The sequence below is a fragment of the Protopterus annectens genome, chromosome 13.part0, assembly GCF_019279795.1.
Source record: "Protopterus annectens isolate FY-2018-M chromosome 13.part0, PAN1.0, whole genome shotgun sequence".
NCBI lineage: Eukaryota > Metazoa > Chordata > Ceratodontiformes > Protopteridae > Protopterus > Protopterus annectens.
In genome coordinates this window covers 216,031,764-216,055,194 of record NC_056747.1, presented here as the reverse complement: position 1 = coordinate 216,055,194, position 23,431 = coordinate 216,031,764, and the positions used below count along the sequence as shown (strand labels likewise).

The window sequence follows — 23,431 nt, the reverse complement described above, 5'->3', positions numbered from 1 at the left end:
TAACATCACCTCACATTTCTTGAGTGGGGTGTCAGTTATCCAGCTGTATCTGACTTAGCATCACCTGTCAGAAGGTGGGGCAGGTGTGCTTTATGGAATGACTGGGTGGTGAGAGCTGTAGCTAAGCATATCAGTAAGACCGTTTTAGTCAAGTTCTGATGAAGTGATAAAACTATAGATGCCACTATAGAAAAACTATTTGCTACAAGAATTCCCATGCATGAAGTGTGTAATGTCCAAAATAAGTGGTCCCAAATATCTCACATGGGATAAATCCAAAAGTAGTAGAATAATTTGTGCACACTAGTATGCTAGAACCAGAAAGTTACACAAGTGGTGACTAATGCAGGGAAACTGCGCACAACTCCTGCTGAAGTAAGAAATAGTGTCAGGTACTCTACACTGCCCACTAACCTGAAAAAAAAAGTGTGGCTTCCATGGATGGCCAGAATATGGGCACTGCATATCATACAACAGTATTATTATTATGGTGTTCTAATAGATGGTCATTTTGGTTTAATAAATTTAGCCTCCTTGTAAAAGAGTCTTCTATTTCTTCACAATGAGCATCCGCAAAATGAATGAAGGTGTTTCTGTGCAGTATAATCAATCCGCAGAGATGGCAGCAAAGCAGTGAGCCTGATTCCCGGGTTCTCACCATACTGGACACCATGCTAATTACAACTACAGTGGTGGATATTCTGGGAAACCTAGTGGTCATCCTATCCCTCTTCAATAACCAGAAGCTTAGAAAAGCAGGTAATTAAGATTTCATTTACCACCCCACATTACTGGAAATCATATAGACTTCCAAACTTCCCAATAAAGTAATGTAAATTAAACAATTAAGTGGGAAATTACATAGATAAAATGATTTACAACATAAACACGAGTGTGTGTATGAGCAGACAGACAAGCAGATTGACAAGAAGGCAGATGGACAGACAGACAAACATGTGCACACACTTTCATTTTATTTTTCTCTTGTGTGTGCTTTTTTTTTTGTCCCACATTCTCACTATGGCCGGTGGGCTGCCATGCTCCTGTGATCAATTCATTTCTACACTTCCCAGAATTATATGACACCAGGTGTGGAGGCAAGAGCAGCGGACTGAATGCCTTTATCTTCCTAGAAATGAGGAAAACTCTTTTCCATCCTAACGCCTCACAATCTTTGCCTGTAGGTTCAGTGCAATATCAGCCGTGCTAGGTTATTGTTTGTGTGCACTTATATAGACCTGCTCTTTCTAGCTAGAAAGTGATAAATCTCCATAGCAGGAGCATGTTTTACATGCTATCTTCTTTCAGGGCACATATAACTAAGGTCCATCCAACAGGTGTTTCTCATGCAACAGGATGAACTCCTCCTTACTGTAGGATTGGTGAGCTGGCCATCAGCTGTTCTCTTCCAGGTTTGCTTCTCCAGTATGCAGGCTTCAGTCTGAGCCTAGGCCATTTGTCCTGCAGTCAAGGATTTATCCCTCTGCCTCAAAACCAGCATATATTGTCTTCTTTTTAAACAGAATATGCAATAATCCTTGAGATATGCATTTAGAGACAAATGTCATAAAATATGTGCTCCTGTACACCTTGACATATTGTAAAGAATTCTGACAGCAGTGTGCATGGCATGAAATGTTTCTTTAAATCCTAAGCATCACATTTCTTGCTAACATTTACTTAAAAAATGTGCTGCTCAGATAGTTTGCACATACAAATGTGATAAAACCCAGAGCAACAAAATGCTTTGAAACTGAATTCATCTCCAGCTGTACCCGGATTTTTTTCATTAGAATATGCACATGTCCAAATATTCTTACTGCTGAGGGAAGCCTAGATCCAGGTGTACTAATAGAATATTTCAACGGTTGGTCATATTCATCAGTACATTTTGCACTCAATGGGACTTAGTTAAAAACTGACTTTGTTGGGATTTGCATTTGTGTAGCAACACGTGCTTCTCTTCTAGATGGCTTTCTGCAAATTGTAAGCAATCAGTCACACACACATACTAACCTGCTTCATCTTAACTTATATCTATAATGTCCATGTAAATCTGTCACAAGTGAGTTTCCAGACATTCTTAGTGTTCTCACTGTTGGTAATGTGAAATAGCTGACTTATTTGTCAAAACCCTGACAAAGTAGCTTGACATGCATGCATTCAATTTAACTTTCAGGAAAGGAAATGGTGTAATATCAATTCCGCTCATCTTGTAATTCTGACCTTCCAAACTATAAGTTTTGCAGTATCTCAAAATCTTCTAGCTTCATGAGGTGCTGTTCTTGGCTTTGTCTCTAGTCTTTGCCTGAAGTCATTAAGGCCAAGTTGTGGGATGCCCCTTTGGATAATAAATATCTTTTTGGGACTGCTGCTGCTGACGTGTTTAAGTCTCTTTAAGAGAGAGGCAAAATCTTGCAGGACCCTAAACATATTCTTGCATCTGTCATCCCTAAGTTCCAGAGGAATAATCCTTCTGGATCTACGTTTCTCTGCAGGCAACCATGTCAGACCTCCAAGGGCAGGAAGGGGTAAGGCGAGCCTCCTCTGCTAAGGCTTCTCAGACTTGTGACCCAGAAGCCTCATTTATCTAATAAGCCTGCTTTTGTTTTATAGTTTGCTCCCTGCCTTCTGTTAGACCATGTTCCTTTGTCCTTTTGGGTTTCCTTTTATCTTCTAAATTGGCTTCTCAGTACTTCAGACTCTTGTGTTCTTTCTGTTATCTGTCAGGGTTACTTCATGGTAATATATATAGAGGCATTATAAAATCTCAGTTAATAATAGTCAGTAGACTAACAACTGAGGAGGGTGTGTTTTTTGGAGGAAACTGAGAAGATGAGGAAAGAGTTTATTGAGAATGGTTATTACCTTAGAGATGTAAATATGAGTTATGAAGAGGTTTTGCAAGGCAGAAGAGGTCCTTATAAACCAGTTTTTAGTTCCGTTTCTTTGACTCACTCAGGGTATATATTAGGGAATGAAGCTGATAAGGTAGTAAGCAAGCCTGTCATCAGGTTTACTACCACCTATAATGCCAATACAAATGATGTATGTAAAATAATTCAAAAGAATTGGGTAATTTTAATGTCTCAACCAGATTTAAAGGACATTTTAGGTCCAGTACCAAGGTTTGCCTTTAGGAATGGTCAGACGTTTAAGCAAATATTATGTTATAAGGATTTTCAAACTGAATCTGCTCCTTTATGTACTAAAGTGGGCACTTTCAAGTGCTATAATTGTGTCTGTTGCTCTGATATTAATGATAGTAATAATAGCTTCCGACATCCTACAACAGGTGAATGTTTTAAGTTTACTTGCAAAGCAGATTGTAGTACTACTAAGTTAGTTTATTTAGCTACCTGTGTTTCATGTAATGCATTTTATGTAGGGAAAACATCCAGGAAGCTTAAAGATAGAATAATAGAGCATAGGTCCGAAATAAGACGGAAGATTGAGACAAATGGTTTATTCAGACATTTACATGAATTTCAAACTCATGCTTTTAAATTCAGATGCATATGCACTGTATGAATGGGTATTAGGGGTGGTGACTTGGAAAATCTTTTGTTATTGAAGGAATATGAGTGGATAGTACGTTTACAGGCTGATAAATGGCCTGGCTTGAATGGAGCATTAAGTCTCAAACCAGTTTTGATTAAGCGTCAGAGGGAGAATTTATGATGCTAACTTTGAGATGCTACCTTTTTAAAAAGTTTTTAAAAAAAGTTTTTTAAAAAAAGTTCTTATTTGATTTGAATGATTTATCTATATGTAACTATATTAAATCTGTATAAAATTGTTTTTTATTAATATAAGTAAAACTTCTTTAAGAGTTTTGGGTGTGATGCATTTTAAATTATTTGCATAATTAATTTTGATTTGTATCTGGTTGGCTGGCTTGATCATGTGTTTTTCAGTGTTACTTCATGGTATGGAAATCTCTGCCTCTTTTTTCAGGGATTCCTGGAGTCTGCTCCAGCTCAACTTCCTCATTTCCCAGAGGTCCTAGGGTTCATGATGAAACAAGGAACCATTCAATCTGTTCCCCCTTCCAAAGTGGGAAAGAGTTTTTATTCCAGCACGTTCCTGGTTCCTCAAAAGGCGGCACCTGGAGACCTATTCTGGATTTGTCCCTTCTCAACAGCTTTCTCAAAGTTCCCTCTTTTCAGATGCTTACTCTTCAAAACACTACTTTCTCTTTTACTACCCCAAACATTTCTGGTGTCTTTGGCATTTTAAACATGTAGATTTGTAAAGCAAGACATCGTTCTAGCCATGGGACCATTATTAGTTTCATTTTGTCAAGGTCACAGTAGTAAGAGACTGGGATTACAAGATGTGTCTGCTTACCTTTGTGTATATAATATGATAAGACTCAAATTAGTCATTAAGATAATTTTATTTTACTTTCAGCTACAAACTGGTTCAAACATAGTAAGAGAGAAAAATAATTAATCAAAAGTTCACATAATAGAAGAGATCACATTGCACATTGAAATTTGCAACAGAAATACAAAAAAACAAAAAATACCATCATAGCCCTCAACTGTCCAGATTTTCACAGAATGTTCAGATTTTTGCCTCATATGTTTCATCTGTTCCTCATAAAATTTGTGGTTTCCTAGCAAGTCATTGAAGAATGATGTCACTAAATAATGACACATATTTGAGTTTCAGATTTAAAGTCCATCAGAAAATGCATTCTAACACAAAACCTTTTATTCTTTCAACTTTCTAAGTTTATAAGAGTAATATTTAAAATGTATCCCTATTTTTTGGACCTTTGTCCTTCCATTATTTTTGGCTTTGTCTAGATTTCTTATGCTAAGAGGTATGATTATACCAGCATTTCAGTTCATTGGATAATCTGTTCTTTTGTTAACATATTCAGTTTCTCTGCATTAATTAAACTACACAGAAGTTGTAAAAATTTACATTTCACTGGTCCACACATTTCAGTTAGAACCCAGCAGGTGTGACTGTTCTTTCTTACTGTTATTGTTTCATTACATCTGGTCATTGATAATGTGACTTTATTTTTAAATGTGTGGCGGGTTTGATGACTGTCTTTGCTGAAGTGCTGCTGCTGCTTTTTGCAATACCTGTTACCTCAGCAGTTACATCACAAAAAAAAAAAGAAAACAAAATCTATTTTTGCACTGCATTCAAGTGTTTATTTTAATTTGTTGACCTGGATAGAGCCGTAATCTTAGGTTCATAGGTAGGTACTAGGCTATCGGCCCTAGGGCCTATACAAGACTAGCCAAAAATGTACCCTGGCTTTCGCCACCCAAGAAAATTATTTTCCTGTGCCCCTATCAAGCAGAGCCACAGAAGTAATCCCTGGGGTGAATTTCCTATTTCCCATCCAATCATCAAGATTTTTCTTGAACAGTGCTAATGAGGAACTTTGTTTGACATAGGTAGTCTGTTCCAGAATATGGGAGATCTAGATAGGCTGTGTGAACCACCGTACCCTCATCCATGGCCTTGGTGACTACTTCAAAGAAGTCTATCAGGTTTAGGAGACATGATCTGCCTTTTACAAACCCAAAGTGTGTGGGGTCCAGGGTTTCAAGATCTCCAGTGTCTTTGTTTGAGTTCCATGATGATACGTTCCATGGCCTTGCAGACGAGGCTCATCAGGCTAATGGGGCGGTAGCTCCCGGGGTCTGTTGTGGCCCCCCTTTTGTGGAGTGGGATAACTGTCACGGTGCGCCATTCAATGGGCACAAAGCCTGAGGTGAGGCTATGATTGAACATGGTACTTAGGTGGGGTGCCAGTTCATTCTGTATTTCATGCAGAAGGCAGCCTGGGATGTTGTCAGGTCCCGTGGATGCTGTGTTCTTGGCTTTGGAGAGTGAAGTTTTTACCTGTGCAGCCGTGATTACAGGAACTTTGCATTCTTCTGGTATAAAGATGGGCCCTTTAGGGGGTGAGAGGGGGGTAAAGTTAGCACTGAATCTATCTGCCAGGATGTTGGCAATATCAGTTGGTTCTGTATATTTAGTGCCATTGTGCTGTAACTCTGAGCAGATCTGAGTGTTGCCATTGAGATTTTTAACCTAGTTATAGAATGCTTTGTGGTTGTCTTTAGAATCTGTGGCAATTTTGTTTTCATAACTAGCTTTGGAGGATTTTATGAGGGATCTCAGCTTCTTACTGAGACTGACCAGGCAGTTCCTCCAATCGTGGGAATTTACTCTTTTTTTTTGCAACAGTTTCTTTCTTCTGTTGTAGAGTTTGTTTATGGCAGAAGACCACCAGATTGGCTTCCTTTTTTTGGAGGATAGCATCTTGGTTCTGTTAGGGATAGCACAATCCATACACTCGTGTAAGTGCTTATAAAGTGCATTTGTGTAGGATTCAGCAGTCATACCTCTATTGTTCATCTGCATGGGTGTCATGAAGTTTGCCACTTCTGTCTTAAGAAGTGTGAAGTTGGCTTTGGAGAAATTTTTTACGGTTGTTTTCCTAATGGAGACTGTTTTTATATTTCTAATAGTTGTGTCATGCCAGATGTCATAAAATATTATTACAGTTGCAGTTCTCACCTTTACCTGTATACATACATTGAACATTGGTGAGGAGACTCATCTTGGAAAAAGTTTGATAATTGTTATAAACCATAATATAAACATAGCGTAGAATAAGTTGGTAAAATGATGGAAATTAGCATATATAATTAAATAGTTATTCAGTATTTTAACCTGGTAACCCCAATGAATGCAATACCTCTCAGCATCAGAGCAAGACGTCTGGACAAATACAAGAATAATCGGGGACTAAGGCCCCAAATCATGGACAGATTTTAAGTGCTGCTCTTGTAATCTTTGAAGTTGCAAGAATAACAGGATTTGCTTTAGTGTGTATCTGTTAAAGGATCTGAAGTATGATGCTCAAATGTCATTATGGAGTGACTTCAGCCCTCTGAAATTGTCATAAACACAATTTTGTGAGAGTCCGATAAAAAATGAGGCAAAAATCTGTCCATTCTGCAAAATTCTGGACAGTTGAGAGGTACCTCCTATGTATACTTGCAAACACGCTCACATACACATACTTATCTACATTTTAAACCTATATCTGTGCATGTGGTGTATGGCACACAGGAATTACCCATCATATGCAACTGAATGTATATTACTGTCTTTTCATACATGATGTCGGAGCTTCTTAAGGTGATCTTTTCACAACCACCAAACCCAGTGTCCCACTTCCACTTCCGCTTCGGCAGTCAACTAACCAGACCGTACACCCCCCCCCCTTTTGCAAATTCCTGGATCTGCCACTGAGAAGGGTAAGCTTTTCTGGATAAAATCACCTGGCACTGTTGATTTAGACTCCTGAGCATCTAATAGAAGCACATAAATCATGCAATCACCTTCCGAGAATAGATGAGGAACTACCCTAAATAGTACTCAATGAAGACAAGAATAGCATCTTTAATTTCCCTGTTTAGGGTTTTTAAATACTCTAACAGAAAAGGACCCCAATCTTAATGCCAGGGGATAGGTAAAGTTCATTAAGTACTTTGATGTTGCTTTTAGCAGTACCTGTCATGTGCCTAGAATTGCTTCCTTTTAATTAAACCAGTTGCTCCTGCTACTGTTTTAACTCTGTAAGTCTGGAATCACTGACAAACTGATCATACCAGGCACTATAACTCTCAATCTCTTAGAGCAAGAAATCTGGACAAAGCCATAAATAAAAGTGGGACAAAGGCCCCAAAATAAGGAACATTTTTAAATATTGCTCTTACGAGCTTAGAAAGTTGATAGAATAGCAAGTTTTGCATAAGCATAAAATTTCCATAGGATGTGAAGTCTGCAACTCAAAATGTCTGTCATTATTTTCAAAGCCTTTAATGATTTACCACAAATTTGCCAGAAAAACACAATTTTGTGAAAAATAAACCAAAAATATGAGGCCAAAATCTGGACATTCTGTGAAATTCTGTACAATTGAGAGGTATGTAGGGCATTCTCTACTAAACTGAAAAGACCCAGCAGAGGCAATCTGGGTGACATCAACCTGACCTAGTGGTTATTTGAGTCAAACCAAGGAATAAGTACTGAGAAAAAAACAGAAAATATTCCTGAGTTGACTACCACAGAGCTAGAAGATAGCGTTGAAACCTTAATGTTGAAAAATTAAACTTCAGGCTTCATTTAAACATAAAACTTCATTTAAAACCAAAGGATAAAAAAGACGAAAAGCGCTTTCAACCTATTCAGGCCTTCTTCAGTTCAGTAAATCTTTTAGGTTTGTGCTGAATGTGTTTTAAACATCTGTGTACCTATCAGGAACATTTATTTTGGACATGCCTTCAGTAGCTTCAATTCATTAAACACTTAAAGAGCAAGCCTTCCTCAGATAATCAACTAATGGATATACGCCTATTTTTTAACACAGATTTAAGGGGGACTACAGCATTTAACCCTGGATACCTGTGTGCTCCAAGGTTAGTGATCCATTTTATTTCTCGGGTTTCTGTTAGATTCTTCACATCTCCTCCTCTGGGACTTGGTATAATTATATCCACAGCTTGGAAGTAGAAAGAATGTGTAGGAAAACCGTTCGCATGGTTGGCCAAACTATTTTGAACTTCTTGTAAAATATTTCTAAGGTGCTTTAAAATACGGTCCTTGAAGCATTGGCCCATTTTCCTATAGAAAATGCTGTACACTGTTAACAGGTCACTAAGTATACTAGATGTTTGGTGTTACATGTGGCAGATACCTTGAAATTATATTCTTTGCCATTTACTGGATGCAAATCCTGGAACAGGATTAATATGTGGGCGTGCTTTGCATCTCCCACATTATCTCATTCCTGTGGGTTCAGGGAATCTTTTATGATGACCATCTTTATGGCAAGGTAACTGTTTCAAGTTCTTTTTATTTTTATAAATGAATCTTGGTTTTTCTCCCACTAATGCTTTAAGCTTCTCATCTTCCATGAGTACTGGCCAATATTTATTAATAATTTCACATATTTTCTGCCAAGGAATAAGTACTGTCCTCAGAATCAGTCTATATACCAATATCCAGTGCTATAGATTCATTCTTTCCATGCCAAAAAAAAGTGGCCTTTTATGTTCTTTCTATATCATGAATGGCCTTTTATGTTCTTACTAGGTCATAAATGGCCTTTTATGTTCTTGCTAGGTCATGAATGGCCTTTTATGTTCTTGCTAGGTCATGAATGGCCTTTTATGTTCTTGCTAGGTCATGAATGGCCTTTTATGTTCTTGCAGACCCAGCAGTGGCAATCTGGGTGACAGCAACATGACCTAGTGGTTAGTTGAGTCAAACCAAGGAATAAGTACTGTCCTCAGGCTCAATCTATATACCAATATCCAGTGCTATAGATTCATTCCTTCCATGCCAAAAAACATAAGATCTGATATCTTTCAGCTTCTTTCTTCATCGCACAGCTTACTGTGTTTGATTAAAAGGAAACAAGTGGCCTTTTATGTTCTTGCTATGTCACGACTGGCCTTTTATGTTCTTGCTAGGTCACGACTGGCCTTTTATGTTCTTGCTAGGTCATGACTGGCCTTTTATGTTCTTGCTAGGTCATAAATGGCTGGCTGACTAGTATTTACTTAAGAACTTGCATACATTTGGGCAGTCATTAGGCTTGAACTATGAATACAGTGTGTGTTTCTCATAATTTCCTTTTGTGTCTGAACCTACTTATGAAAAGTATGTTCTTTCTAAAAAATTGATCTGTTGCGGATACTTTGCTTTTGTTTTGGATTGTGTAATTTGGAGAAGGAAAACATGAATCTTATGTTTTATAATTTTTCCAAGCTTCGGCAACCTTGAAGTTAAGCATTTATAAAGATCAGGTGAGTAGGGGCAGAAACCCTTGCGTGTCTGTTGGTGTAGGGGATTGTCTTTTCTGCATAAATGATCGAGTATACGGTGATGTTTTTGTAATGATCACAGTTTGATATTGTTGTAATTATTCATATCTCATCTAAATCAGATGCAATTAATCATACTAAATGCATTCTTTTCCCCTTACTCTTCTTATTGGACAGCTCCTGCCATTCATAGATGATGAACATATTTGTTTAATATTCAAAATAATATCATACTATATATGAAATATAAGACAAGACAGAACCACAACCGGAATTCCCTCAAGACCAGTCAGCAATAAAAGTTATTTTCACCCAGAAAGGTGTCATAAATTGTTAATGGATTTCTCTCTTTTTACTTTAGATGTTGAAATCAGATTATCTGTACTACAAGACTGTCTGATGAGAAAATCCAGATTTCTCTATGAAAAAAAAATACAACTCAGTGAAGTCTAAATAACATATCAGCACTGTAGCTCAGAGGAACGTGTACTTTTAAATCCGTTCCTGCTGTATACTAATAGTATACCTGCTTTGCTGACCAAGATTAAAGAGAACTTCTGTTGTTTGTGGTACTTAACTTTTTCTGTTCTTTTAAAATATGCACTGTTAAACAAACCATGACTTAATTTTTACAAAATGACTATGTAACAATTGACAACCAAAGTGTAGGTAGGTCTTTTTTCTCAGATTAATGGTGAAATCATGTTGCATTGAGTTACATTGTTTGTGTGGCTCTGTTTGAGGACATCACTTTGTTTTCCTTTTGGTTTCACATATCATCCTCTGTCTTTTATTATCTCAGAATTCAAACCTAGGCCCCACACCTCTAGCGGATGTAAGTAAATCACTTACCAGTTTACTTTCAATGAGGTCACACACAATTTTGTTGTTAAAATAATCAATAGCAGTCCAGTTGATTCCCTCTTGCACATATTCTTCCTGCATAGAAATAAATGCAATCATGTTAACTGGTGAAAATAAACACAGAAAAAAAATAGTGCAATTTTATTTTCATGTGTGAACTATTAAGCAGACTGGAGATCAGAACTAGACTTCCAGTTATGATCTATAGATGCGGTGCACTCTTTACTTTTTTTTATGCCAACAAAGTAAAACAAGGGAGCAGCCTGAGACGCTCTTTCATGCGAAGAAAGTCCACCTGGATAATTGTATCCGGTTTCAGCGAAGGTCTGGGGAGAAAAGCTCCACAGATAAGAGTAGAAAATCCATATACATGCTCAGACAATTTACATTGCAATAATTTGCAAATGCATATATTAATACAAATGTTAATGCATATATGACGTGTAGAATAACAGATGCATACCATTATTAAAACAAAATTAATATAATATGTAGCATTAAAACATATTGACATGTTATAAGTATAAGATTTTATTACTCCCTTCAAGCAAATATCAAATTCTAACATTTAAACAGATGATAAAAAGAAAGACAGGAATGTAGGGGAGAGCAAGCATACGTAGCTGACAGAGGAAATAAGTGGATTAGCTATGGGAGGTAGAGGAAATAAGTGGATTAGCTATGGGAGGTAGAGGAAATAAGTGGATTAGCTATGGGAGGTAGAGGAAATAAGTGGATTAGCTATGGGAGGTAGGAGAAATACAGGAAAAAAAGAAAGATTAAAAGTAAGGGAACGAAGTAAAAACAAGAAAAAGGAGAGCGAGGATTTATATAGGTGACAGGAGAGCGAGGATTTATATAGGTGACAGGAGAGCAGTGAGTGTAAAGCCAGGAGTCAGAAAGGAATTCTTTTAATTGCAGCGTAAATAAAGGAATGATGCCCATTGCCCTCATTGGTGCATGGGTTTTATTCCAGACTTGCTATACAGTGTGAATACAGACTTTGACCTCAGTTTTTGTTCATAGGTGTGTACTAGGCTAATGGCCCTGGAGCCCTTACAAGCCTAGCCTATAGAAGTACCCTGGCATCGTGCCACCCAATGTTAGTTCCCAGTGCCTCTATCAAGTAGAGCTACTGGAGTGATCCCCAGGGTGAACTTTTTTTTATTACCCATCCACTCAAGATTACTCTTGAAGAGTAACAGCGAGGTGCTCTGCTTGACATTTATGGGAAGTCTTTTCTAGAGCATGGGCAGTCTTTGTTATGAACCTGTCCCTCCAGCATGTTCTGTTGATTGTGGTAATGAGGTTGAGCTCTCTGGAACGTGTGGTGCAGAGGGATTGGGATTTCTTTAGATGTAGCATTTCTAATAGAGCTGGGTCAGACAGGCTTTGTGAGTCAAGCAGAGATCACTTCTAAGTAGGCAATATAAGACAGAGGATAGCTGGAGACTTTTGAGTCTGTCCATGTAGGACATGTTGCCTAGGATCCACTTTGTGAGGTACTTCTGTGGCCTCTCCAGCTGTTGCAGGTGTCTAGCGAGGTACATGCCAAATGGAGCATTAGACTTGATGATTGGTCTAATGAGGGAAGAGCAGAGAGAGACAATGACCTCTTTCTTCCTGGATGCAAAACCCTTGGTAATGAGATGTGCCACATAGAAGGACTTTCTGACCACAGTGGCAATGTGATGGCCGAAGGAGAGGTTGCTGTCAACCTGTGTCCACAGATCTCTTATAATGCCTTCAGTGGGCTCCCATCGATGTGGTAATTAGTGGGAACTGAGTTTTTACCAAAGGGGATGATGCATTTTTTGGTATTAAGCTTAAGGCCATGGTTTTGACACCAGTCATTAGTCTCAGTGAGGCCTTCCTGTAGGATGTCTGCATCACTTGTGGAGTTAATAATGGCTTCCAGCTTGCAGTCATCTGAATTTGGTCAGCCAGAGTCTTTGTGTTGGCCTGTACTTCTGAGAAGTAGATAACAAACAGAAGAGGACCCAGGATCGATCCCTGTGGGACTCCACTCATGACTGGTTGGCAGTCTAGCATGGAGTACGCAATTTTCACACTGTGTGCTCTGTGAGCCAATTTGCAACCCACCTAGAGATATAGGGGTTGATGCCTAGTTTGGTGAGTTTAGCAATAATTCCTGAATCTTGGCCAGATTGATGTAGGCTGTATGCACTAGCACTGCCTTACCTTCATTCACAACCCTGGTGACTGACTCGGAGGTCAACCAGGTTGAGCAAGCATGAACTACCTTTCACAAAGCCAAATTGCATGGGTTCTAGAGTTTGGAGACTTTCTATATCTTTATTAATCAGGTCCATGACAACAGATTTCAAGGAAAAATAAAAGTAGTTTGGTTTTCTTTGAATTAAGAAGGAGTTGGTGGTTACAAGTCAGTTTTCAGTAGAGTTAGGCAGCTTGTATAATATTTTCTAAGTTTTCTAGATTGTCTGAGAGGCAGATAAGGATGGAATTATTTGCTTACTGTACAAGCGATGCTTGTTGTAGAAGAGTCTTGTGGGGCATCAGTATTGATAGGGTAGATAAGGGGAAAGGGTTGAATTCAATTTGGCTGGCTGGTAGCTTTCTGGAAAGTAGTTATTAAACCATATAAGAGTAAGTTGTGAAATACCAGTTGTCGACAGTTCATAGGTAGGTACTAGGCGGTAGGTACTAGGCTATCGGCCTAAGGACCTAAGTAAGCCAAGCCAACAAGGTTCCCTGGCTTATGCTACCCAATAAAGTTAATTTCCTGTGCCCCTGTCGAGCAGAGCCACAGAAGTGATCCCCGGGGTGTATGTCCCATCCACTCATCAAGATTTTTCTTGAAGAGTGCTAATGAGGAACTTTGCTTGACATAGATGGGTAGCTTGTTCCAGAGTATGGGAAGTCTTTGGGACAGGAATCTATCCCTCCAGCATGTCCTGTTTATTGTGGTGACAAGGTTTAGGTCCCTAGAGCATGTAGCTCAGAGGGCTTGAGATTTCTTTAGGTGTAGCATGTCCAACAGCTCTGGGTTTGACATAGCTTCATATGTTAGGCAGAGATCACCTTGGAATAGGCGATATTCTATGGAGTAAAGCTGGAGTTTTTTGAGACGGTCTGTGTAGAGCATCTTTTTGAGGCCAGTAATCCTCTTTGTGAGGTACTTTTGTGGCCTTTCCAGCTGCTGCAGGTGTCTTGTGAGGTACATTGCAAAAGGGGCATTGTACTCTATAATGAGTCTGAGTGTCGAGTAGAGGGGAACAATGTCCTCTTTTTTCCTAGATGAGAACCCTTTTGTGGTGAGGTGTGTCACATAGGATTTCCTGACTACTGTGGCGATGTGATTATCAAAGGAGAGACTACTGTCCACCTGGGTCCCAAGGTCTCTTATCACACATTCGGTGTTAAGTAGACTGCCGCCTATGTGCTGGTTCATGGATTCAGAGTTTTTACCAAAGGAGATGACACTGCACTTTTTAGCATTGAGCTTGAGGCCATGGCTCTGACACCAGGCATCTGTCTCAGTGAGGCCCTTATGTAGGATGTCCACATCATTTGGGGACTTGACTATGGCTCCTAGTTTGCAGTCATCTGCAAATTTTGTTAGCCAAAGGCCTTCTGTGTTAGTCTGTACTTCAGAGAAGTAGATACCAAACAGGAGAGGTCCCAGGACTGAACCCTGTGGTACTCCACTTGTTAATGGTTTGAAGTCAGATTTGGAGTCTGCAACTTTTACAGTGTGGGTTCTGTCAGTGAGCCAGTTGGCAGCCCATCTTGTGATGTAGGGATTTATACCTAGTTTAGTGAGTTTAGCTATAATTCCAGAATGGGGATGGTATTGAAAGCCTTGGCGAGGTCAAGATAGGCTGTGTGAACCTCCTTACCCTCATCTACGGCTTTGGTGACTGCCTCAAAGAAGTCGATCAGGTTCAGGAGGCATGATCTGCCTTTCACAAACCCAAACTGGGTGGGGTCCAGAGTTTGGAGGTTACCAATGTCTTTGTTGGAATTCCTTGATGATACGTTTCATGGCCTTACAGACCAGGATCGTCAGCCTAATAGGGCGATAGCTCCCGGGATCAGTGTTGGCTCCCCTTTTTGGAGTGGGATAACTGTTGCTGTGTGCCGTTCAGTGGGTACAAAGTCTGACGTGAGGCTATGATTGAACATGGTACTTAGGTGGGGAGCCAGTTTGTTTTGATGTTCATGTAAAACGCAGCCTGGAATGTTGTCCGGTCCCATGGATGCTGTGTTTTTGGCTTTAGAGAGTGCTATTTTTACCTGCATAGTTGTGATTACAGGGACTCTGCATTCTTCCTGTATAGATGTGTGGGCCCTTTAGGGTGTGAGAGGAGGGTAAAGTTACCACTAAACCTATCTGCCAGGATGTTGGCAATATCCGTTGGTTCTGTAATTTTCATGCCATTGTGCTGTAACTCTGATCAGATCTGGGTGTTGCCATTGAGATTCTTGACATAGCTATAGAATGCTTTGTGGTTGTCCCTAGAATCAGTGGCAATGTTGTTTTCATAGCTAGCTTTGGAGGATCTTAAAAGGGATCTCAGCTTCTTACTGAGGCTGACCAGGGAGCTCCTCCACTTATGGGATTTTACTCTTTTGCAACAGTTTTTTTCCTTCTGTTGTAGAGTTTGTTTATGGCAGGGGACCACTAAATTGGCTTTCTTTTTATGGAGGATAGCGTCTTGGTTCTGTTTGGGATAGCACAATGCATGCACTCATGTAAGTGCTTATAGAGTGCATTTGTTTAGGATTCAGCAGTTGTAATTGTTTAGGATTCAGCAGTTGTAATTGTATTGTCCATCTGCATGGGTGTCATGAAGTTCGCCACTTCTGTCTTAAGCATGAAGTTGGCTTTGGAGAAATTTTTTACTGTGGTTTTCTTAATGGGGGGTGGGGGCGTGATGCGGATATCTAGGGTGATTAGCTTATGGTCGGATCTGACCAACAGCTAGTTGACTTCAGGTGTGTAGCACTGGTCACTCATGTTGGTAATAACTAGGTCTAGGGTATTGTTGCCCCTGGTGGGATGTGGATAAGTTGATCCAGGGCATTGGAATTAATGAATTCCAGAAAGCATTGAGTGAAGGAGTTGGTACATGAGTAGTTTTCCCAATTAATGGTGGGGTAGTTGAAATCGCCCATTATTAGGGTGTTTGAACCCTATTATTTTCCAGTATATCAAGAAAAGGGGAGTGGGAATCCTGGATCATGGTGGGGGATCTGTAGGAAGCTACAATTTGGATTGCAGTTTTGCCCAGAGTTAGTTGCACTTAGATAACCTTGGATGCATTATGCTGAGCAATTAGCCTGGAGTTGTGGATATCCTTAATGAATATGGACACACCTCTGCCTTTGGTGTTCTGGTCCAGGTTAGGTGGCTGAAAAGTGTGGTATGAGTTATAGCCTGGTAATGCAGGGGTGCTCTCTGGAGCCTTGAACCAGGTCTCAGCCACTGCACAGATATCAATGTTTTCCATTTTAAGGAGTGCCTCGAGGGAGTGCATTTTGAGATTTAGACTTCTAGAATTGAGTAGCATTACCCTCAGTTTTTGCTTTTTCTGTTCCTGTTATGGTGGTGAATTTGTCATTTGAACCTTGCCTAAAAAAGGCACTTTAGGGGTGGCAAGAGCCTTAGCCGGTATCCAGAATCTTAAGGGTGACAGGTGCAGGCCATCTCTGGCAAAGTATCGTGGTCTGTCAACCATGTCGTTCAGGCAGACAGATACTGGATCCCCTTAGAATGACACCAGAAGCTTAGCCAGTTGAAGTCAATCATTTTGTCCTTGTACTGCGGTATCATTCTGGGTGATGGCAGGATGCTTCTCAGGTCTAGGGTCATACCTACCTGGGCTACTAGATTGGAGAAGTCTTCCATGTCTTTTCATGTAGTCCAGGGAGATACATCTCAGGTCATTCACACCAACATGGACAATAACAGTAATATTTGTACTTGTTGTGGAGTGACCTGAGTGCGTGGATTATGTGGCAGATCCTGGCACCCGATAGGCAGCTGACAGTAACCTTCTTGTTTAGCCTGGTGAATGGGGACATCAGTGTGTCTGGTTATAAAGTCACATATGACTAGTGTGTTGAGCACATTGTTTTGCCTTATGGGCTGTGGTTGAGTGGCACACTGAGTCTGTGGGCTATGTGTCATTTGGGTTCTATTGGGGGTTGGAGGCTGCTTGTATTTCTGCTTTGGAGGTCTCTGTTGCTTGATCAGATTATTATTGAGAGCCCCCATGAATGTTTTTGTCTGTGTGTGGATTTTGGTGGCGTATGTTTAGAGGGACTATGTGATGAGTGTGCTGTGGTGCAAGTGTTTACCTTCTCCTCTTGACTGTCAAGTTCAGTCTTGGTTGGAGAGAGCTTTACCTTCAGTTTGGCTAGTTAAGTGCATCTCTCACAGGTTGTAGTGTTGGGTAGTAGGAGGAAAGGGTTGTCAGTGTACATGAGGTAATTGCTACATTGCCCCAAGATGCCCAGATTCATCAGATAAACAGGAGAGAACACTGGGAGCTGACCCTTGGACATGCCTGAATAAAAAACTATTTTCCTCTAGATAAGTGAGGAAAGTGAGTACAAGAGCTGTTTTACTCTGGGTAATGAGGAAGGTTGGCTGTAGTAATTTGTAGCTTATTTAGTACTTACAAGTTCTGAACAAGTGATGAGCATGAATAAGCAAATTCAAGTGCTAAAACTAAGAATCTGTATCTGAACTAGACTAGTTACAGGAAAGAAACAAGTGAAAATGTGGGCTTTTAAATCAGAAAGTTGAAAGAGATGGACAAATTGCCCAAACGGCCAATAACTACAATTTCTGGGCCAAAACCACCCCTTATGTGGTAGATAGGTTATACCTAGTGCTTACCACTCCTACTGCTAAGCTAGAAGGCTTTCCTACAACACAGAAAGGCTTGGGGGGCTCAGGAGCTTACAAACAGTCCTGGATACAGCAAATGAATATCTAGACTAGACCAGTTACAGGAAGGCGGGGGAGACAAGTGTAAAGGCGGGCTATTAAATCAAAGTTGAGAGAGATGGAAAAACTTCCCAAGCGGCCAGTAACTACAATTTCTGGGCCAGAACCATTCCTTATGTGGTAGATAGATTTACCTAGTGCTTACCACTACCACTGATAAGCTAGCAGGCTTCCATCCAACACAGACCGGTTTGGGGGCTCAAAAGCTTACAAACAGTCCTGGATATGGCAAATCTGTATCTGGACTAGGCTAGTTACAGGAAAGGCAGGAAACAAGTGTGATTTATTTTGTTACAGTTAAGCAGAAGACCAGGAGATTCTAGAAGTTTTTTTTGAGAGGAGAAGCAGAAGATAATTCAAGGTTAAGAAACTAAGTGGGATGACATTTTCAAATGTTCTCTCTGCATTAGGTAGAATGAGCTAATGACACTAGACTGGGAAGTCTGTCCCAGATCAAATTTACAGTAGGGGTGGGCAACTGCAAAGCCACCAAGTATAATAGCAACACACCAACAGGGAGGGAGGCTGGGGAACAATACTAAAGCTAATAGCCTACACTCTTTTAGACCGTAAACATTACAGAAATGTTTATCACAGCAGTAAGCCACAAAATGAAAATTTTAAACAGATAAAGGAGCAAGGAGACTCTACAGAATGCTTTAAACTGCAAACAAATCAGTTATATGATACACTCCTTGGCAGGAAATCAGAACAATATGATACACTCCTTGGCAGGAAATCAGAACAAACAAAACAGGTGCTTAACAAGTAGGGAACATTTCCTGTTCATACCTTTCACACAGTGAAACTAGCTAAAAAGCTTTATAAACAGTGTGACAGTAAAAGCTTTATTTATCAGGCCCTGTAAGGCAGACAATTTTAGTTTAACCATGCAGATTAGTTAATAGCAATAAAATACAGTAAAAAGTATTAAGCAGGCAATAGAAAGTGCTTTATGTAAACTGCTAGAAGCAATAACTAGTAAAAAATAAGCAAAAAAGAGGATACATATTGTTATGTATCTCAGATCAGCATTGTAGTCAATGCCCCTCCTCCACTCAGCTCAGTGTGTATAGACAGAAATCTTATGGCTTAAATACCAGAAGATACAACCATAAACAACTTTTTTTTAAAAAAAAGCTCAAAAGAACCGGTGAGAGCTTACTCCAAGCCATAGACTACCCAACCTGCACCAGCCAGCAGCCAATCAACAAAATCCTGCCATGAAGGTAAATAAAGGCTTCTGCTAATTGAAGATGGCCTGGTCATGTGGTCAGAACAACCACTGCATATACAAACAGGCCAGAGACAGCAAATCTGAATGGGGCAATACTAAAGCAACTAGCCTACACTCTTTTAGACAGTAAGCACTACAGAAATGTTTATCACAGCAGAACAGCAGTGAGCCACAAAATGAATGTTTTAAACAGATAAAGGAGCAATAAGACTCTACAGAATGCTTTTAATTGCAAACAAATCAGTTATATGATGCACTCCTTGGCAGGAAATCAGAACAAACAAATAGGTGCTTAACAAGTAGAGACAATTTCCCGTTAATACTTTTCACACAGTGAAACTAGCTAAAAAAACTTTAACAGTGTAACAGTAAAAACCTTATTTAACAAGTTCTGTAAGGCAGTCAATTTTAGTTTAACCATGCAGATTATTTAATATGAATAACATAAAGCAAAACGTATGCAGCAGGCAATAACAATTGCTATATATAAATTGCTAGAAGCAATAACAAGGAAAAATAAGCAAAAAAGGCAGGATACTTATTGTTATATATCACAGATCAGAGTTGTTGTCATTGCCCCTCCTCCACTTGGCTAAGTGTGTATAGACAGAAATTCTCCCAAAGTAAGAGCTTAAATACCAGAGGATGCAACCTTGAACAACTTTTGTAAAAAAAAAGCTCAAAAGAACAAATGAGTGCTTACTCTATGCCCTAGACCACCCAACCTCCACCTGCTAGCAACCAATCAACACATTCCTGCCACCAGCAGCCAATCAACACAATCTTGCCACAAAGGTAAAGAAAGGCTTCTGCTAATTCGAGATGGACAAGTCATGTGCTCACAACAACCACTGCAAATACAAACAGGCCTGAGACTGCAAATCTGAATGGGGCAATACTAAAGCAACTAGCCTACACACTTTTAGACAGTAAGCACTACAGAAATGTTTGTCACAGCAGAACAGAAGTGAGCCACAAAATGAAAGTTTTGAACAGATAAAGGAACAAGGAGACTCTATAGAATGCTTTTAACTGCAAACAAATCAGTTATATGATGCACTCTTTGGCAGGAAATCAGAAAAAAAACTAATAGGTGCTTAACAAGTAGAGAAAATACCCCGTTAATACCTTTCACACAGTGAAACTAGCTGAAAAGCTTTACAAAGTGTGAGACAGTAAAAACCTTATTTATCAGGCATGGCCAAAAGCAGTCAATTTTAGTTTAACCATGCAGATTAGTTAATATCAATAAAATACAGTAAAAAGTATGCAGCAGGCAATAAAAAGTGCTATATATAAATTGCTAGAAGCAATAACTAGTAAAATAAGCAAAAATAAAGGATACTTATTGTTATATATCTCAGATCAGAGTTGTGGTCAATGCCCCTCCTGCACTCAGCTCAGTGTGTATAGACAGAAATCCTCAAAGTTTGGGCTTAAATACCAGAAGATACAACCTTAAATAACTCTTTTAAAAAAAATCTCAAAAGAACCAATGAGGCTTACTCCAAACCCTAGACCACCGAACGTCCACCAGCCAATCTACCACAAAGGTAAGGAAAGGCTTCTGCTAATTCAGTATGGCCTGGTCATATGCTCAGAACAACCACTGCAAAAACAAGCAGGCCTAGAGACAGCAAATCTGAACTGAGCCAATGCTAAAGCTACTAGCTTACACTCTCTTAGACAGTTGTAGGAGGAGTTTATGTAACAGTGTTTGAAAGCATTTGATAAGTCTGCGAATAAGAAAGATATACATTTACCTCTATCCCTGACTTTATTTAAGTTATCTGTCAAAGTTAGAAGATCAGTTCATGTACTATGGTCAGGTCTAAAACCATGTTACATATTGGTTAGTAATTGTTTCTTTAAGAGATGCTGGAGTAATTGTTTATGGGCACATTTGTCCAATATTTTTAAAAGGGTTCTGAAATTTAGATAGCTTGGTAAAAGTGCCACCTTTGTGAGGAGGTGTGATATGGGATTTTTTCCAAATGGTAGGAATATAAGAATCCAGTATTGACATATTTATAAGGATGATCACTGAATATGCAATGATATTAGCAGCAATTTTCAAGTATTCAGCAGGAAAGTTATCTGCAGAGGGTGAGCAGGGTTCAAGACTGGCTAATATTTTTTTTGTATGAAGGAAGTGGCCACTGGTTTTAGTATGAGGGTGGGGGTATTAATGGATGGTGGTGGATATGAGTAAGGGGAGTGAGAAAGAGATTTTTTGTTGAGTGCATTTACACTGTCATTGAAGTATGAGTTAATCTTGGTGGCTATTTCTAAGTTGGATTTGCTCACCCCACCATACTTAAAGTGAAAATAATGGTGCAGCTTTTTTGGTGAAGATCATGTTTTATTCTTTCATGATGCAGTCAGAATATCCTCAATTATTCATTTTAGGGTGACAGTCTGGAGTACTAAGGTATAATCAGACATTTATTTTTGTGACTTTTTATTTGGGGATTTCATCACAGCACTTCAAATGTGTAGACTGTAGACTGTATATCCGCTACTTCATTATTCTATCCTTGAAGTTTCCATTGCTATGTGATAGTAGTGAAATGATTCTCTGTGCTGTCTGTTTTTTCCACAGTTCTTATAACTTCTCTGTATTTAAAGGCATACAAATTCATACAACCTCGGCAAAAATCACCGCATCCTTACTTAAAAAGTTACCATACACTGATTCAGATAAACATCTTAAAATGAAATAATACTGATTATAACAAGCACATCAACATGAATGGTTAATTTTATTTTAGAATATCTCTAATCATATAATCATCACTGCCACCTTGTCCACAATTTTGTTTTTTTTTAATAACTGGCACAGCATATTTAAATGCTGTTAACAGTGTTCATACATTAACAGTTAATTTACACGACTGAGTACATTAGAAATGGGTATACTATGGGCATTCTGATATGGCTAGTAGAAGTTTTGGTACTCAAAACACTTTAAGGCCTGAGATGACCATGATTATCAAGTATTCTAATTCTTTAACATAATCCCTTTCTCACCTCTCAGGCCCAAAGGCAACATTTTTTAAGCTTGGGTGTTAAGGGCTGTAATTAATCTGAGTCTTGGGGCTAAAAGAGTTGTATAACTCTCCTAATTGAATAACTTTTGATTTATACACATTACAGTTAGGCATCAATCAAAGGATTTCTGTAGATGTAATGACTGATATCAGCGCCAATGTAATTATCATTTGTGGTTGATTTATTGGTTAGCAATTGTATTTGCCAGCTTTTATGGATATATTTTCTTGCTTTTGCATTACCCTTATGCAATAATCCATGACTGTGTGTGGGTATATCCGGATTTACCCACAACTGGTATGGTTGGATTATAAGGGTTAAGTCTAAGTCATTAAAAAAACGCCATCTGTGGGTAAATCCTGATATATTCACAAACAGGAGTGTATTCTTAATCAATAACCCACAAATGGATGTGGATAAATCCTGATTTATAAATCAAAATGCTGCACCAATAAGTCAAAAATCCAAACTGAAATGATAATTTATTAATGTCCAATGAGGCCATAACACAAGGTTTAGCACTTTCAGCTACTTGCACATTCACATAGACTTCTTCAGAACCATAATGTTTCCAATTAACAAACTGCTCTTTCAACCCCATGGGTCAATAAGAACCTTTCTAATATTGCAAACAGGAATTTTTTTTTTTTTACGAGTAAGGCATTGTAAAGTATACTTTTATATAAAGCATTAGCCAAGTTAATTTTATGCAGGCTATATTAACGTTTTGTACATCATCCTATTAAGAGGCAACTCAGTTTTCCCAATGTAGTATGAATCACAAGAATCACAACATGTTATGTAAACTACATTGGGAAAACTGAGAGGTCTCTTAATAGGAGGATTTTTATTGACTCATGGGGTGGCCCATGGGAGACCATATTAAAATCTAAAGAATTGGAGTGGCAAGTTTCTTAATTCACAGGATTTTCCAGGTCTCAGTGAGAATATCTCACTGGCAAGTATATTAAAGTTAAAGTTAAAAGCTTTGGACTTATAATTGTGTTATATTGAAGGTTTAGAATGTTTTGAATTTTTTGTAATAAAAATCAGAGAGGTATTGTATTATATTTTTAAGATATGAATGTATTTTTAGCCTTTAAAGTTATGGCTAGGGGTACTCTCATCCAAAAAGCATCATATTACAAAAGCAAAGAAGGGAAAATATAAGTAAAGTAGAAAGTAAGCTAAGACAATTTGAACTGGAACTACAAAGAAACTACACTCCTACTATTGAGAAACAAATAGCAAGTCTACAGAAACAGTTAAATGAGATTATAATGCAACAGTATACATTTACAGAACTTAGAATGCTACACAAATATGCGGAGTGGGCTTAAACCCCTTCCAAAATGTTAGCAAGACTTATCAACGTGAGGAGCCCCACATGTAAAATACAAGAAA

General features: G+C 38.9%; 1 protein-coding gene across 1 annotated transcript in view; it reads right to left on the bottom strand.

Annotated features, from left to right (window-relative positions):
• MYO1F (myosin IF) overlaps positions 1–23,431 on the bottom strand; it is a 1,136,901-nt gene that overhangs the window by 238,710 nt on the left and 874,760 nt on the right. Inside the window, exon 13 of the mRNA XM_044053742.1 lies at positions 10,728–10,814. Coding sequence (XP_043909677.1) covers positions 10,728–10,814 — 87 coding nt within the window. The remainder of the gene's footprint in view (positions 1–10,727; positions 10,815–23,431) is intronic.